The 15,477-nt window shown below is 43.1% G+C and overlaps 1 protein-coding gene across 6 annotated transcripts in view; it reads right to left on the bottom strand.

Annotated features, from left to right (window-relative positions):
* The window catches only part of DGKI (diacylglycerol kinase iota), a 260,009-nt gene that overhangs the window by 61,315 nt on the left and 183,217 nt on the right, over nucleotides 1–15,477 (bottom strand). For 5 of the 6 annotated variants that reach the window (XM_018558568.1, XM_018558563.1, XM_018558564.1 and 2 more), the window contains exons 21-23: nucleotides 9,024–9,124; nucleotides 3,149–3,228; nucleotides 1,304–1,342 (exon numbers count right to left, since the gene is read on the bottom strand). In XM_018558568.1, the coding sequence (XP_018414070.1) occupies nucleotides 1,304–1,342; nucleotides 3,149–3,228; nucleotides 9,024–9,124 (220 nt within the window). Of the gene's footprint in view, nucleotides 1–1,303; nucleotides 1,343–3,148; nucleotides 3,229–9,023; nucleotides 9,125–10,823; nucleotides 10,887–15,477 lie in introns of all 6 variants that reach the window. The other variant, XM_018558566.1, reaches the window with a different exon arrangement.

Here is a 15,477-nt window from a genome sequence, read left to right as displayed (position 1 = left end):
TATATATATATGGCAGCAGGAAGTTGGGCCTTACTCTTTGCTGCCCCCATATATGCTTCCCTGTTTTGCGTTAATCTTCCGCCCCCAGCACTGTGACTACGCAGTCACCGACAGCTTTAGGTCACAGAGTGAGGATCAGTAGTTGGTAGGATAGGCTCCTGATCACGTGATCACTGTGACAAAATGTAAAATGTAATCGCATGATCCGGACGTTCATGAAACATCTTCACTGGGTTCCGTTAAAAGATGTCCTTCAACATTCAGCAGAAGTTAAATATTTCTTAAAATAAATACACAGAAAATAACACAGCCGCCATTTTCTGTGCTTACTTTACATTTATGAGAATTGATTGTGTCTAATCGACAGGAAAAAGTGGCCCAATAGTAGCAGCAACAGGAACATTGTACACAGAGATGCAAAAAAATATTCTTCTTTTATTAAACAGCCAGCAGGGACAAGCTCTAATACTGACGCGTTTCACACTAGGCACAAACAGGAGGAAGCAGTTACATGGCTCTGGCATAAAATGGCTACATTTAGGAGAGGCACCACCAATTACATCAATTATCCATGATGCCCTTCAGTGAGACCACCCAACGACGGTTTGCCAACATAAAATGTAAAGAAACAAAGCTTTTATAATTATTATTATTATACAGGCTTTATATAGCGCCAACAGTTTGCACAGCACTTTTCAATATAAGGAAGACATTACAATCACAATATAATTCAAGACCAGATGGTAAGGAGGGCCCTGCCCCTGAGGGCTTACAATCTAAAAGGGAGGGGCCAGGGATACATGAGGAGGTAGCTGTGTGGGGATTAATTATTTGAGAACGTGACGGTTGAGCGGTTAGGTTGAGGTGGGATAGGCTTCCCTGAAGAGATGAGTCTTAAGGGATCGCCTAAAGGCATTCAGAGGGGGAGATAGTCGGACAGGTTGGAGTAAAGAGTTCCAGAGGATGGGAGAGAATCTAGAGAAGTCCTGGAGGCGAGCATGGGAGGCGTTGACAAGGGAGCTGGAAAGCAGGAGGTCTTTGGAAGAGCGGAGTGGACAGTTAGGGTGATACTTTGAGACAAGGTTTGAGATATAGCCGGGGGTGGAGTTGTGAATGGCTTTGTAAGTGGTTGTTAATATTTTGAATTATATCCTTTGGGCTATTGGAAGCCAGTGCAGGGATTGGCAGAGGGGGGGTTGCAGACACTGAGCGGTTGGTTAGGTGGATGAGTCTAGCATAATGACCCATGACTTCAAATTTTAATGAATATTTATAGAAAATCAAATTAGTCAAATGTACATACCTGGCAGTGATCTCTGTAAGATGTCACGGAATGAAGGTCCTGGTAAAAAACAAATAAGAGTTGTAGAATACAGTAGATGTAAACCCGAACTGTCATTTTGTTGTCTTTTAGAAAATATTGTTTTCACCTGTTTTCTAACCATTGTGCCATCTCAGTGCTGCTGATCTCCCACAGCCATTTCCTGTCTGCACGCACTCCAGGGATGGGTGCATAGCATTTCTCAGGGTGGGTTCCTGTATGGTGACAACAGTGGAGCATGCCTGCCTGGTCTGTGCTGAAACAGCCACTTGTCACCTCCATAGGAAGCCTGTGTGACAGGGTGGCAATACAGGAGCACAACTGGGAGACAGAGCGTTGTCACCTACTACAGGAAGTGGCTGAATAAGGACCTTCATGGCACAATCACCTGATATTGTTTCTAAAGCTGAAGATTTAAAAAGATTGAAAATGACTTTTGAAATGCCATTAAAGATTATTTTTAAGATTGATAGTAAGACAGGGAGGTAAATTGGAACCAGTCTAATACTATTATCTCTAAAGGCTTTAGATGGAACAGTTTATAGGCACCTGTGTGCTATTAGATGCCATGAGCATCTACAATGTGAAAAAATAGAGCTCTATAATATTAGATGTCAGGAAAAAAAAATCAATGGATGTGACGAGTTCTATTATCTTTCTTCATAATTCCTCAAAGGAGTCCCCTGTGTGTGTCAGGAAGAGACCCTTATTTATTGTAGAGCACTGTGGTGCCTGTATGTACTTCTGTGCTTACAGTGTGCTCAGCACATCATGCTTGTACATATTTCTATGCACTTATTTTACTATGTGTTTGATTGCTTCATAGATTTAAAAGAGAACACTGATATTTTCAAATTAGGCCATGCTCCCAAGTAGCTTATGATCTAATGCTCTCTCTGTAATCATATAGTAAGTCCCCCTTCACACCTAGGTATTTTGTAGCTCAAAGCCCTGAGGTACAAAACGCTGAACATGAGGAATCCCATTGTTTTCTATGGGCCCTGTTCACACCTGTTTTCTGGTTATGTCGCCAGTAGCAAAATGCCTATTGCTGGAAAAGGACATGAGCTAGTTTTCTGCAGATTTCTGCGCTTTTAACCCCATAGACTTGAATAGAAACACCTGGAAATGCCTGAAACACTGACACTTAGCTGTGAACGGAGCCTAAGCCTTATGGGCAGAACTCAATTAACCTACCCATTTGTTACTGGATTGCATTTATACAAAATAGAAGCCTTCATTGACATTAGGGATGCACCTAGGATTGGCTAGGAAGCCGGCTTCACTTGTTGCTAGGCAGCCTAGCTTCCTAGCCAATCAGGAAGCCGGGCAGCATGTAATGACTCGTGTCCCGGGTTCCTGATTGGTCAGGAAGCAACGCTACCAAGCAACAAGTGACGCCAGCTTCCTAACCAACCAGGAAGCCAGGAGGTGGGTCATGACGTGCCGCTGGCTTCACTTGTTGCTAGGCAGCCTAGCTTCCTCACCAATCAGAAAGCCGGATGGCACCTCATGACTCACCGCCTGGCTTTCTGATTGGTCAGGAAGCCAGGCAGCCTCAGCAAGTGAAGCTGGGGTTCTTTCGCTAAAACACCGGCTTCACAGGCAATCAGGAAGCTGGCTTCCTGATAATATGGGCACACAGCACCGGTGTCGGCGAGTACCAAAAAAAAAATATCAGTACTCGATCCCTAATTGCCATTATTAGTTTGGTAAAGCAATATAATAGTGAAATAATAATGTATTTACATGTATGAGAGTATTACTAGGGGAGTAATAGGACTGGTGGTATGACATTTACAGGGGAGCCGAGACTGTGCTGCTCACCTCTTGTAGGCGGTCAATATACATGCGACAAGTTTCCAGGTCACAGTCTCCTCGTACTACAATAATTCCTAGAGGGATAGCTGGTGGAGAGAAAAGGAAGTTACTGATTTGTTATGTACAGGGAAGAACGATAACACAGAATCTTATATAACCACTACAATCCCAGCATGGTACACCTCTTCCTTTCCAGGACATTTGTCAGTTTTCAGTGCTGCGATAGTTTGACAATTCATACAATAGTGTATCCAAAATAATTTTACATCATTTTTTTTAAACAGATATAGCTTTTTTATGGTTGTATTTAATAAACTTTTTTGGTTTTTACTGTAAAAAGCAAAAAATTATAACCCCCCCTTAACATTCTGACTGCCTATCACATTTCTTAATGCCCTAAAAATGCCACCCAATTTATTTTGTTTAGAACATAGCATATACAGTGTAGCAGAGTTCAGGGGTCAGGACTATGTAATGTACAGAACAGCTTGCATATCAGCCCTACAGGGCTGAATAAGAAAAAACTCTCGATTCCCCTATCCATGCTAAGAGTGTGGGGAAATGCCCTCCACCAGGCTATTGTATTTTGACAGCAGTGGGTTTGCCAACTTTTGCTGCAATATTCACCTTCAATCCAGAGATTTCTCCTGCAGTACGTATTTTCTACCACTACCAGCATTATTGAATCCAGTTCCACTGAGCCCTGGTCATCTTGAACCAATAGGCGAGATTCAGGCTGGCGCGAAGCAATGGGTCTGGTGCTCACTCCACCAATGCTAGGAACCACGGGCTGCCCTCTCAACCAGGGAGTCACTGAAATCTTGACGACATGCAACAAAACACAAAGCAGACGCCTCCTCCGAGTGCAGTATGTTTATTAACTAAATGATTATATAAAAGTAAAAAGGTACTACTCACTACTCCCAAAGGAAGCCAGGCATATCAATAACAGAGTCTGATGGTCCAAGAACACTGTATAGTGGTAGGTGCATCCCAACATGGGGGGGCCGCGCTAACGCGTTGGTATGCACCTACCACTATACAGCGTTCTTGGACCATCAGACTCTGTTATTGATATGCCTGGTTTCCTTTAGGAATAGTGAGTAGAACCTCTTTATTCTTTTATTTCATCATTTAGTCAATAAACATACTGCACCTGAAGGTGGCGCCTGCTCTGTGTTTTGTTGTATCTTGAATCAATGCTTCACATCATTTCTCGGGGCGGGTTTTCTGATGGTGATGACTGGAGCACATACCTATGCAAGGTGTATTGGCCCAAGAGCTTTCTTCATTGGGAAAGGGATTGACAGGGTGACAACGTAGGAGCTCAGTTAAGAGAAAGGGACAGAGTGTTGTCAGCTTGTAACAGCAAGTGCCTGTATTTTGAGTGATTCTTGTGTATTTCCCTTAATTAGAAGTGATTTGTGATGTGACCTTTCAACGTTTAACAGATCATCTTCAATTAAAGAGCACATAAAATGAAAGAGTAACTCCACTTTTGTTGGGAAAATAAACAATTAACCCTGGATGGTCAATGTATATTGCAAAGAATTTAAGAGACTCTGTTGTAGAATTCTACCGGTTTCTGTTCTGAAGGAAAAAGATGTTTGTTGCAGAATGTCCTTTCCAAATTGATTCCTGAATGGGAGGCTCTATGTTATAATTAGCTGGTGAAATTTCTGTGCTCTAATGAGGAAAGTTGTAGTGTCGGCATCCCTTTTGTATTAATTAACCCTTAAGAAGAATGTCACCATTGCCACCTAATAAGGGATGCCCAAAATGTTACTGGTATCTTTGTGCAGACATCAACCAAAATCAGGCAGCCAATCTCAAAAGCAGGACATGGCATTTCTGGGCAGGCATTTTTTACTCCGTGTACAGAATGCCCTTAGGATAGCTACAGGCATAATTTCCAGTGGCAGATGCATGTGGATTTGTAGTTTCACCGCAGCTGGAAGGCCACAGTTTGCTCACCCCTGTCCTAGGTCATCATAACCCTCCAGCTCCCAAAGATTCCAGAACAGCTGTGCCAGATCCTACCAGCCCACCATGAAGGAGTGGGAGACCCCAGACAAGCATTGCCATCCTGCCGCCACGCCAATAATTGCCCGAGTTTTTAATCTTGTCCTCAGCGTACGGTCCAGTGATCTCACAGCTCCAGTTTAATCAGCCTCACGCCTGCCATCTCCTCCTCATTGTTATTGGCAAGTCTGGAGATGGAGGCCCTAATTGCTTTAATTACGACTGAAATTCACAGGCCGGGAAGGAAAAATCCTGAGATGCGCCCTGAGTTCAGATGAGAAGGTTTTTTTTTATGAAGAGTAAGAAAGAGGAGAGCTACAGGGACTGGCTCAAAGGAGGCTTTGCAGACCCTTAGAGGGAAACTAGAGTGCGTTGTGTGAGTATGTATTCCAATAAACTATTAGATTTAAGAAAATGTTGTCATTTTCACATTTTTACACGACTGTAGTTTATGTACAAATTAGCAGGTGCTACCCCTAGATAACAGCTGCATATTGGACAGTTCAGTCAGCCTCCCTGCTAAACAACTGTTGACAATAGAACATATTGGGGGTTTTCAGTAAGTCTGAGAAGAGACCGAGAGTGGTAGTTAAACATAATCAGTGCACAGTACTACTAAACAGGACAATGTAAATACGACTGTCCTAAATATATATACTGCACTTTGGAACAATACACTGACAGTCAGCTCTGCTCTCCAATGAATGAAAGATTTAACTTGCGCCAAAAAGGTCTCTCCCACCAGCAGTCAATGCATATGTAACTAGAAAACATGTAGTTCTAGCATCACACAAGCAGATATATTATTTATTGCCAATGTATCAGTGCAACACTTTCAGGTATTTCTTAACACTAACAAAGATCACAGCACTCCCCCTGACAGTGCCTTCAACACCTTTTCTCTCCAGAAGGACAGAGTCATCCAGAAGGACAGAGTCATTGTTCAGGCATCATCCAGGGTCATCATTTACTTCCTGGACAGAGATGCCGGCTCAGAGATGACACAATCATGTAATCCCGATGCCTGTGCAGTTCTTGGTTGTGTTCACAAATGTCTGGCACAGATCAGCTCCTGCTGCAGCTTCTCACCTTGCTACAAAGCTACAATATTGCAGTCTGATCCATGAGGGAGAAGAGACTGAGGAAATGCTTCCTCCTGCCAGCAGACTCATTAAATCATCTTGGCCTAGGCAAAGCCTGGACTGGATTATACTGTTGCATTTGCAATGCTTGCCGAAAGTGGGCAGTCGTCAGTGTCCTATTTGATCTAATCTCCGGCAACCAAAAATTTTCACAAGGAAGAGCAATTGCATGAGCACTTTTTCATTGTTAATCAAAAGGTACCGGGAAACCTAGCATCTAAATGACACAGAATCTGTTACACAGGTACCCATGTAATTGCAGAAGAGTCTCACGGCCTCACCATTGCTGCAGAAGAAAATAATATATATTTTAAAAAAACAGCCATGCTGGTAGCTCTCAACTCGCTATGAATAATGAGTACAGGAGATGAACACGACTCTATTAAACTGTTATCAGCCGTGTTGATTAATGACTTGCACCGTCACCCATAGTGGGACTTCATTATGTGACGAACACTGGCAGCCTGCGGAGAAACCAGTGCCCCAGCTGAGTTTGGTTCATGCTACAAAGCAATTAAGTTGCATATGGCTGCGGGGAGGGAGCGGCGGAGGGGGGAGAGTAATGGAACTTTCCTGGGGGTTTAAATCTCTATTATGTGTTCAGTCTCTCCGCAGCAGAACCTGCTCAGGAAAGTGTGACCATTGTTCTGTGCTCGTTTAGTGCTGACTGAGCCCGCAATGCTCTGCATTCATTACCGCTGCCTGGATTGGGGCGCTATACATTTCATGCATGATGCATGAGAAGAGGTGGCCCTGTGATTTATGGGTGGCAGATTACACTAAACTTTACGCATACGTGTTACCGCTGACATGCATGAGGGAGCCTGCTGGAAGGATGATTTAAATAAAGCTTTAGGCTCCAACGGCGAGCACTGTAGGGTGTTTGGCCAAAGCATTTTAAGCGGAGGATCATAACAAGTCGAATCTTTTGTTCCTATTTATTTTATTTATTATTTCTGTATCACTTTAGCATTAGCCCAGCAAAGGGGTTACGTGATGGACTGCTTTTTACAACATGAACTAGTGGAATTTAAATGACAGCTAGTCCTTGTTTTTTTATGTCGAATTACTATTATTATTGTATAGGTATGTGTATATTTCCAGAGAAAATGGAACCATTTGCATCAATACCTGACCCCCGAAGTACATTTTTGAAATGTGGAGGAAACAGGTACATCCAAAAAACAACCTCACAAACATAAAAATGTCATTCAAACAGGGCTGTCCTGGGGGGTGGGTAGGGGAGGAGGCGCCAGGTGTGCCAGCCGCCACCCCTTTCCGGCCATAGCTGCCCTGATTGCTAAGAGCCCTTAGCAACCTGTGACGCTCTGTCCAGCATCCTGCCAGCTCACTGACAACACTGGTTGCCAGGACGCCGGAGAGAGTCGGTGCCAGAGGTACAACTACATCCAGCACACCCACCCCCACCCCATTGCACCACAAGTACCAACCCATAATGTACAAGAACCACCACAACCCACTGATTCAACCCCCCCACCCTTTCCTGGTGCCATGCAACAACACCATCTCAATACCCTCCCCTGCCCCCAACCTCAGGCGGCTAAAAGTGTACCACAAAATAGGAAGGTGGGCAACTCTGTAATATTCCCCCATGGTTTTGGCGACGTCCAACAAGCTTATTTAGGTAAGATGGTCAGGTGTCCATAAATCTTTGGCCATAAAGTATATATTAAACCTATAATATTCATAGGATACTTATAAAGTAAATTTGTCACTGGAAACTAAAGGACAACCTGACATAACTGCAAACAGGAGGGATCAGAAGAGTCATGTTTAAAGGTACAATCTAGTCAATACTGACTAGATTGTACATTTAAACATGAACACCAGGAAAACGGCTATATACACACAGTTAAAATACACATATGTCTTAGTCTTCTACAAGATTTCTAATTCTGTTCAACTGGTTTTGTGATTGCAACACCCCTGCCAGACAGTGAGATCCATGACCTTGCTCTTATTCCTTGCAGTTGAGCAATACAGCTTGGTCAGCAACCTGCCTCCCTCCTGCTTATTGGACAGAGAAAGACCAAGCGATAATGGCTTTGTTTTTTCCCCCTTTCAGCAAACTCCCATTGTTTAACTGGCAGCATTGTGCAAGGCGGTACAACAAGCAAATATATAACGGGTTCAAGTACTTTTACACACCCTACTGGGAATGTTGATTGTCGTTTTAAAAGCTGTATATTGGAAGAGGAGAGATGATGTCACATTCCTGCCTCCTCCTATCACAGAACATCTTGTATCTTTTGAGAAAAATACAAGGCATTTTGTGAATGGGCAAGTAGTAAGAAAGAGGGGGGAGGGGATGTGACTGGAGCCCTTTACTACTCGCGTCACCTTCCTCACTTCGCACAGGAGCCATGAGTTATGTATACAAGTCAGCATACTGCAAGGTAAGATTTATATACTTTGCAGCAGCCCACCACACATACCATGCACCTTATTAGTAATTTGCACACCCAGTGCACTGTCCAATTTATCATTTTTTTTCCGGAGTTTAAAGCCAGCTGTATTTAAAAATGCACTTATTGTTTTGTTTTTTTTGGCTGAATGCATAACTAGATTAAATTATAATCTTTTATCATGTGCCCGGAGTTCGGCTTTAATTCTCTGCATAGCTACACAAACATTGCCCGGCCTTGCTTGAAGCATTTTCATTGAAAGTCAAAACGGAGATTTACTTATTAACTTACAGGCTTCTCTGAGCTTGTCCTTGTCGTAATTCAGTCCCTCGTACTCGTGTAGGCGGATTCGATTCACTCGGATACGCAGCCGATCGGGCACTGAATGTGGACTGCAATGAAAATAAATCATAAGAGCGCCATAAGTCTTTCGGAAATATGTCAGACAAAAGATAATCTCCGTGACTGGAGAATGGCGATAAGACAAATAAGGCAACATCACCTTGAGGAGTTATTACAAAAAGTAATACTCTAAGAAAGATAAACTAAATTATGAGCGGTGGTCACAGACGAAATAGGACGACAATTGCAATTAAGTTTATATTGGAGAACCAACAAGTTTTAATAAAAATGGTTCGCTGATAAAAATTGGAAGGGAAGTGTCTGTGTTTTACATAACAACCAGTCAGAGTCCAGATTGATTGCTGCAGACAAGAAATCTATTTCCTCTAGATTGCTTAATTAATTCCAGTAAAACACCACCAACATCCTAAACTTCATACAACCAAACAGAAAGGAACTCTAGAACTTGTAAAGTCAGGGAGGGGACACGTTGTCCAGATCAGAGGTGCAACTACAATACAGTGGACCCCATTGCAAAATTTAAAGGGACGCTATCATTATAATAAACAGATTTAATAAACAGATACTTCCTGTCCCATATGCGCTTTTTTTTCTTAGCAAAAAAACTGTTTTGCATCTTTATTAAACACATAGGGGGGAATTTATCATAGCAATTGCGAGTGTTTGAACTTGTATATGGTCGCATGGAATAAAGCGTAACTGTCGCTTCTTGAAGAAGCCGTCATGGGGACTTCTTAATTGCAATTGTTTTGTTAGGTGATGCTCCAGTTTCAGTCAGCTGCAGGACAAGCACAGATGTAAACAGGCGCAAAACAGGCACAAAACACGAGCAAAACAGGCGCAATCTGTAAAATAGTGCAAGCTCTGGTCAAAACGGGCGCACGTTAAAGGGAGCAGCTAAACAGATATGCACATTAAAAAAATGATCTAAGAGGCTAAAACATTCGCAATTGCTTCCCTCCTAAGATCCTCCCCCCTATGACCCCCCTAAGATCTTAAAGTTTATCTAAAACTTTTTTTTGTTTACCTCGTCAGATTTCTTTAAAGTTGTCACCCTACTGGAGAGATTTTACTTTCTGTTCACTAGACACAGCAGGAGGTAAGAGGAAGTTAAGGAAATTCCAGTTCACCAGTACAGGTTGCACTCTTTTGCTGTCTCTGTGCAAACTCAGTTTTGGATTTTCCCTTACTTTTAGTTAAAAGTGAAGTTGCCGTTTCAAATGAGATTGGGATATGTTTAGTGTATTGATCAAATGAAACGGGGATTAGAAGGGTGACGAAAAAAGGCTTTATTTTGCTAATAAAGAAACAAGCAGGTACCTTATAGAGCCCCCAACCAGGCATGCCTTTTACTTTTATCTCATCTTTTAGCTGTTTATTTTGAAAGATTACAAAGGTTGACAGGTACTCTTTATGCACAATACTTCTAGCACCAACCTGCACTTGTCTCTTTCTTCACACACCTCATTTGCTACCTAAGAAGAATAACTTTTGTACATAAACCACTTTGTCAAATGGCCCTTTAATGAGCATATTGTCAAATCATGCAGGCATGAGAAGATAACAATAGAAGGACAGAAGGCTCTTTGTGGGGACACCATGATGATGATTCTGCTATGTGGAGTAAGCAAGAAAACAAGTGAGTCACAGCAAGGAGTGGGCAGTGCGCCGGAAGTGGGGGCGCACGAGGCACCCATTGATAATGACAAAGCAGAGTGACATACTTACATGGTGAAGGAGTCTGGGGGAGCGGAGACGCGTCGGTGGTCAGCGGTGGGCACTTTATGGATGCTGTGCAAGACAGCATAAAGCCAGCACAAACAGACAAGGGGAAAGCCAGCGGTGAGAGCGCATGAGAGAAAGAGAGAAAGAGAGGGAGAGACAGACACACAACAGTTTAACAGGGACAAAAGGAGTGTGTTACACAACTGATGAAATGATCAGCATGCACAATAATACAGGACAGAGCCCAATGGGAATGGGCATGTAGTTATGGTCTATGCTATGACCAACTACTGTCAGAGGGAACTATTAGAGTGAACCTGTCTTACTATGCATTACAAAGGAAACCAATGTATGTGCTGGTTTAAAGCTAAACTCCAGGCAGATATAAAAGACACAGACTAATGCAACTCTGTAATCATTAATACATCATTAAATATATATTTATGAATGCAAGCAGTGTAGGTACCTGAATTTGACTTGTTATCAGCCACTTACACAGCAGAGCTCAGACTTGGAGTGGGAGAAGCAGCACCAAGAGCCAATCAGCTGTGCTGCAGCGCTCTTGCCCTAACAAGGGATGTGCTGATAGGAGGGGAGAGCAGACTTACAGAGAGGTGAGCTTGTCATTCTGCTGCTTCTCCTTTCACTGTACAGTCACAGGCTGGGGGAGGGACAAGACCCATAAGAAAAAAAAATCAGGTCTTAATTCCAGAACTGTGCTGTGTGGCAGAGCTGTTAGGACAGAAAAACAAAACCTTTGGCAGGTAACAGCTTCCTTATCTATATATCTAGTGTATTTAGTTGTTTGCCTGGAGTTCAGCTTTAACATCCAGCCTGCTGGAAAGATGCAACAGATGGCACACAATCCATCTACTTAATATCATACCTAAGGAAAATCCTTTGCACAAACAATAACCAACATGTTATTTGTCTATAACCTCAAAAATACCCCACTAGGGGCACCCCAGTAAGCACAGGAAAGTATGTTTAATTTTTTTTAATGTCATAATTGAAAAATTACCCTTTGCTTCTTTCTCACAAATACACACATTCTGCAGAAAGTCTATAGTAGCCCTAGATATTAAAGCCCATTAGTTTGAGTGGCCATGGTTATCTAGGAACATGCAGTCTCCCAGCTTAATTTAAAGTGACACTAAATTCAGGAGTTAAATATTAAAAATCCATTCAAGTACCCTAACTAATAACAAAAATGTATCTTATTTGTGTATCACTCGGCTGTAGATCCTCAAATCATCTCTGAAGTGCTGCTGACACTGTCCTTCCTTCTGGAGGGTGGCTACTTTTCTTCCCCATGGTCCCTGTGTGCTGTAAAGTAGTCACCGCTCCAAGCTCTCTCCCGTGATGGACTACAATCTCAATAGTGGAAGGATCCAGCCGTAGCTTCGGCTGATGCTTCGGCTTTCTTCGGCCGCCGGAGCCTTTCGGTTCAGTTGAACCGATGGGCTGCTCTACGGGCTAGTTTGAGTGGCCCTGGTTACCTAGGAACATGCAGTCTCCCAGCTTAATTTAAAGTGACACTAAATTCAGGAGTTAAATATCAAAAATCCATTCAAGTACCCTAACTAATAACAAAAATGTATCTTATTTGTGTATCACTCGGCTGCAGATCCTCAAATCATCTCTGAAGTGCTGCTTACACTGTCCTTCCTTCTGGAGGGGGGCTACTTTTCTTCCCCATGGTCCCTGTGTGCTGTAAAGTAGTCACCGCTCCAAGCTCTCTCCCGTGATGGACTACAATCTCAATACAAATTAGTAAACTAAGGGGGCTATTAACAAAGGAGCCGAAGGATCCAGCCTTAGCTTTGGCTGATCCTTCGGCCTCCGAAGCACTTTGGTCCAGTCGAACTGAAGGGCTGCTGTACGGGCTATTCACTATAGCCCGCAAAGCAGCCGAAGGCGGGCGAGCGGCTCAACCGGGCCGAAAGCATATGCTTCGGCTCGGCTGAGCCGAAGTTACACCAGAAGCGGGGCGAACGGCCTGACGAAGGACCGGCCGTAAGCCCCGCAAATGACAGATCAGCATCCCCAAATGTCCTGGGGGCGCTGATCTGTCATTAAACAATAATAACTGGGCGTATCCGGCCGTGACATCACGGCCAGCTCCGCCCAGTTGTTATTCATTGGCCGGGACCTGCTAGCAAACTCTAGCAGGTTCTGGCCAATAGGAAGCAGTTTGGCGGAGCTAGCTGTCACTGATTATGAGATGATTGAGGATCTACAGCCGAGTGATACACAAATAAGATAAACATTTTTTATAGTTAGGGTATTTAAATGCATTTTAAGATTTGACTCCTGAGTTTAGGGTCACTTTAATTGAATTGGATGCATTGACTAGTCCGTGATGGACTACAATCTCATGTTTAGTTTTCTAATTTGTATTGAGATTGTTGTCCATCACGGGAAAGAGCTTGGAGCGGTGACTACTTTACAACACACACAGGGATCATGGGGAACAAAAGTGGCCACCCTCCAGAAGGAAGGACACTGTCGGCACCAATTCAGAGATGATTTGAGGATCTACACCTGAGTGATATACAAATAAGAAACATTTTTGTTAATAGTTAGGGTATTTGAATGCATTTTTAAAGATTTCACTCCAGAGTTTAGTGTTACTTGGTACTTGTATGTATTTAAGATGTATTATTTTTAATAAATTTTAATTGAATTGGGTGGATTGACTTTTGAGAGGACGGTTGCAAAAATGTGTTAATTCTTCACTATGGCCCATAAATCTTTCTGCCAAATGAAAGTAAATGGCAAAATAGAAGATCTCATTAACAGCCTTATTATATTTGCAGAATAGACTGTTAAGGGAAATTCTGCCTAAATAGAAGCCTATCGAGGGATTTAGACAACTGGTACCCAGATGGTAATTTGCAACATCAAGGTACGATCCAAGTAAAAAACGGAATCCGTGCCATATAAGTAAACAATTCAGATGTCCATGTGAACAGCGAAGGAGGACATGAAAAATGGAACACGTGGGCCGGATTCACTGACTTTCAGATGTTAGCTATATATCTCTCAGACATGACAGTAATAGATATAATACTGAACAGCATTTAAGCTGTACAAGCATATAATGCTTTTCTACTCTGGTTTTATTGATCATTGATATGACTTATGCAGGAGCCAATCAAGCTATATTGTCCTTTGAAGTTAAACTCCACTTATTGTTTCTGTTAACAACTGTTAAAATTGAGTTTTTGTCTCACTTTAGTGATTTCTGTTACTTCCTTTAGTTCCAAGTTTTGGCTTGGGTTCTACTATAGTATTATTAAAGCAGAGCTGGACAAATCTCAGGAGCCAGGTAGCCAATGCTCCTTAAAAATTACAGCTGGCTCCTAAACTTTGGAGGTTTTCTCCAGTTTTTGTCAATGGAGTTGGCTCCTAAATCAAATCCTGCTGGCTCCTGGACTGGATAGACTGGCTCCTGAATTCCATGTTCATTTGGCCACCCCTGTTTAAAGTACAAGTTCATCTTTTTCAAAACAAAATTCCCCAGTACCTCTTTCAAGCTCCTTTAAGCCACCTAGCAGTGCCACCCCTCCCACAGGTTTATACTTACCTTTTGAGAAGGCTGTGGCCTCCTGTGCTGTCTGCAACGTAGCTGGTAAAAAAGGGGGTTATTCACAAAGGAGTGGAAGGATCCAGCCGTAGCTTTGGCTGATGCTTCGGCTTTCTTCGGCCGCCGGAGCCTTTCCGTTCAGTTGAACCGAAGGGCTGCTGTACGGGCTATTCACTATAGCCCGTACAGCAGCCGAAGGCGTATGCTTCGGCTCGACTGAGTCGAAGTGACAGCCGAAGCGGGGCGAACGGCCTGCCAAAGGCCGGCCTTTCTCCCCGCAAATTACAAGCGGGGCGGAGCCAGCCGTGATCTCACTGCTGGCTCCGCCCAGTTGTAATGACAGATCAGCGTCCCCAAATGACCTGGGGACACAGAACTGTCATTAAACAATAAAAACTGGGCAGAGCCGGCTGTGACATCATGGCCGGCTCCGCCCAGTTGTTATTCATTGGCCAGGTGGCGGCCAAAAGGAAACAGTTGGTCGGAGCTGAGCTAGCTGTCACTGCTAGCTCCATCCAATTGTTTTTTGTTTTCTTTTTAAAAAAATCTTTATTTATTTTTTAACTTAACTATGTATTAAAAAATTTTAAATATTTTGTTAACTTTTTTTTTTTTAAACTATTTTCACTGATTTGCTATTTTGCTCGGTACCACGGAGGTACCAATCAGAATAGCCGAGCCGAATGCTGCTCGGTGGCATTCGCCTATTCACTCACTGCCGTTCGGCCCCTATGTGAATAGGGGCGAACAGCAGCAAGTGAGCTGCCGGAGCTTCGGCTTAGCTGATCCAGATGTTGGATCGGCTGAGTTGAAGTCCTTCTGCACTTCCGCTCAGCCAAACATGTTCGGCTGACCAAAGTGCAGCCGATGTACGGCTAATTACTTCCAACGTACAGCTGAAATCAGATGTACTGAGCCGTAGTAAATAGCTGAAAGTTGTTTGGCTGGGTTATCCAGCAGCTTTGTGAATAACCCCCTTAGTGCTGGGCTCGTCATGCCTGTGCACTAACATTCCAAAGATATTGATTGGAATGTGGCTTCTGTCCTGTAGTACCAGTATGACCCACT

Source organism: Nanorana parkeri, unplaced genomic scaffold, assembly GCF_000935625.1.
Source record: "Nanorana parkeri isolate BGI_ZX_2015 unplaced genomic scaffold, ASM93562v1 scaffold346, whole genome shotgun sequence".
NCBI classification, from domain to species: Eukaryota; Metazoa; Chordata; class Amphibia; order Anura; family Dicroglossidae; genus Nanorana; species Nanorana parkeri.
This window is presented reverse-complemented; position numbering and strand designations above follow the sequence as displayed.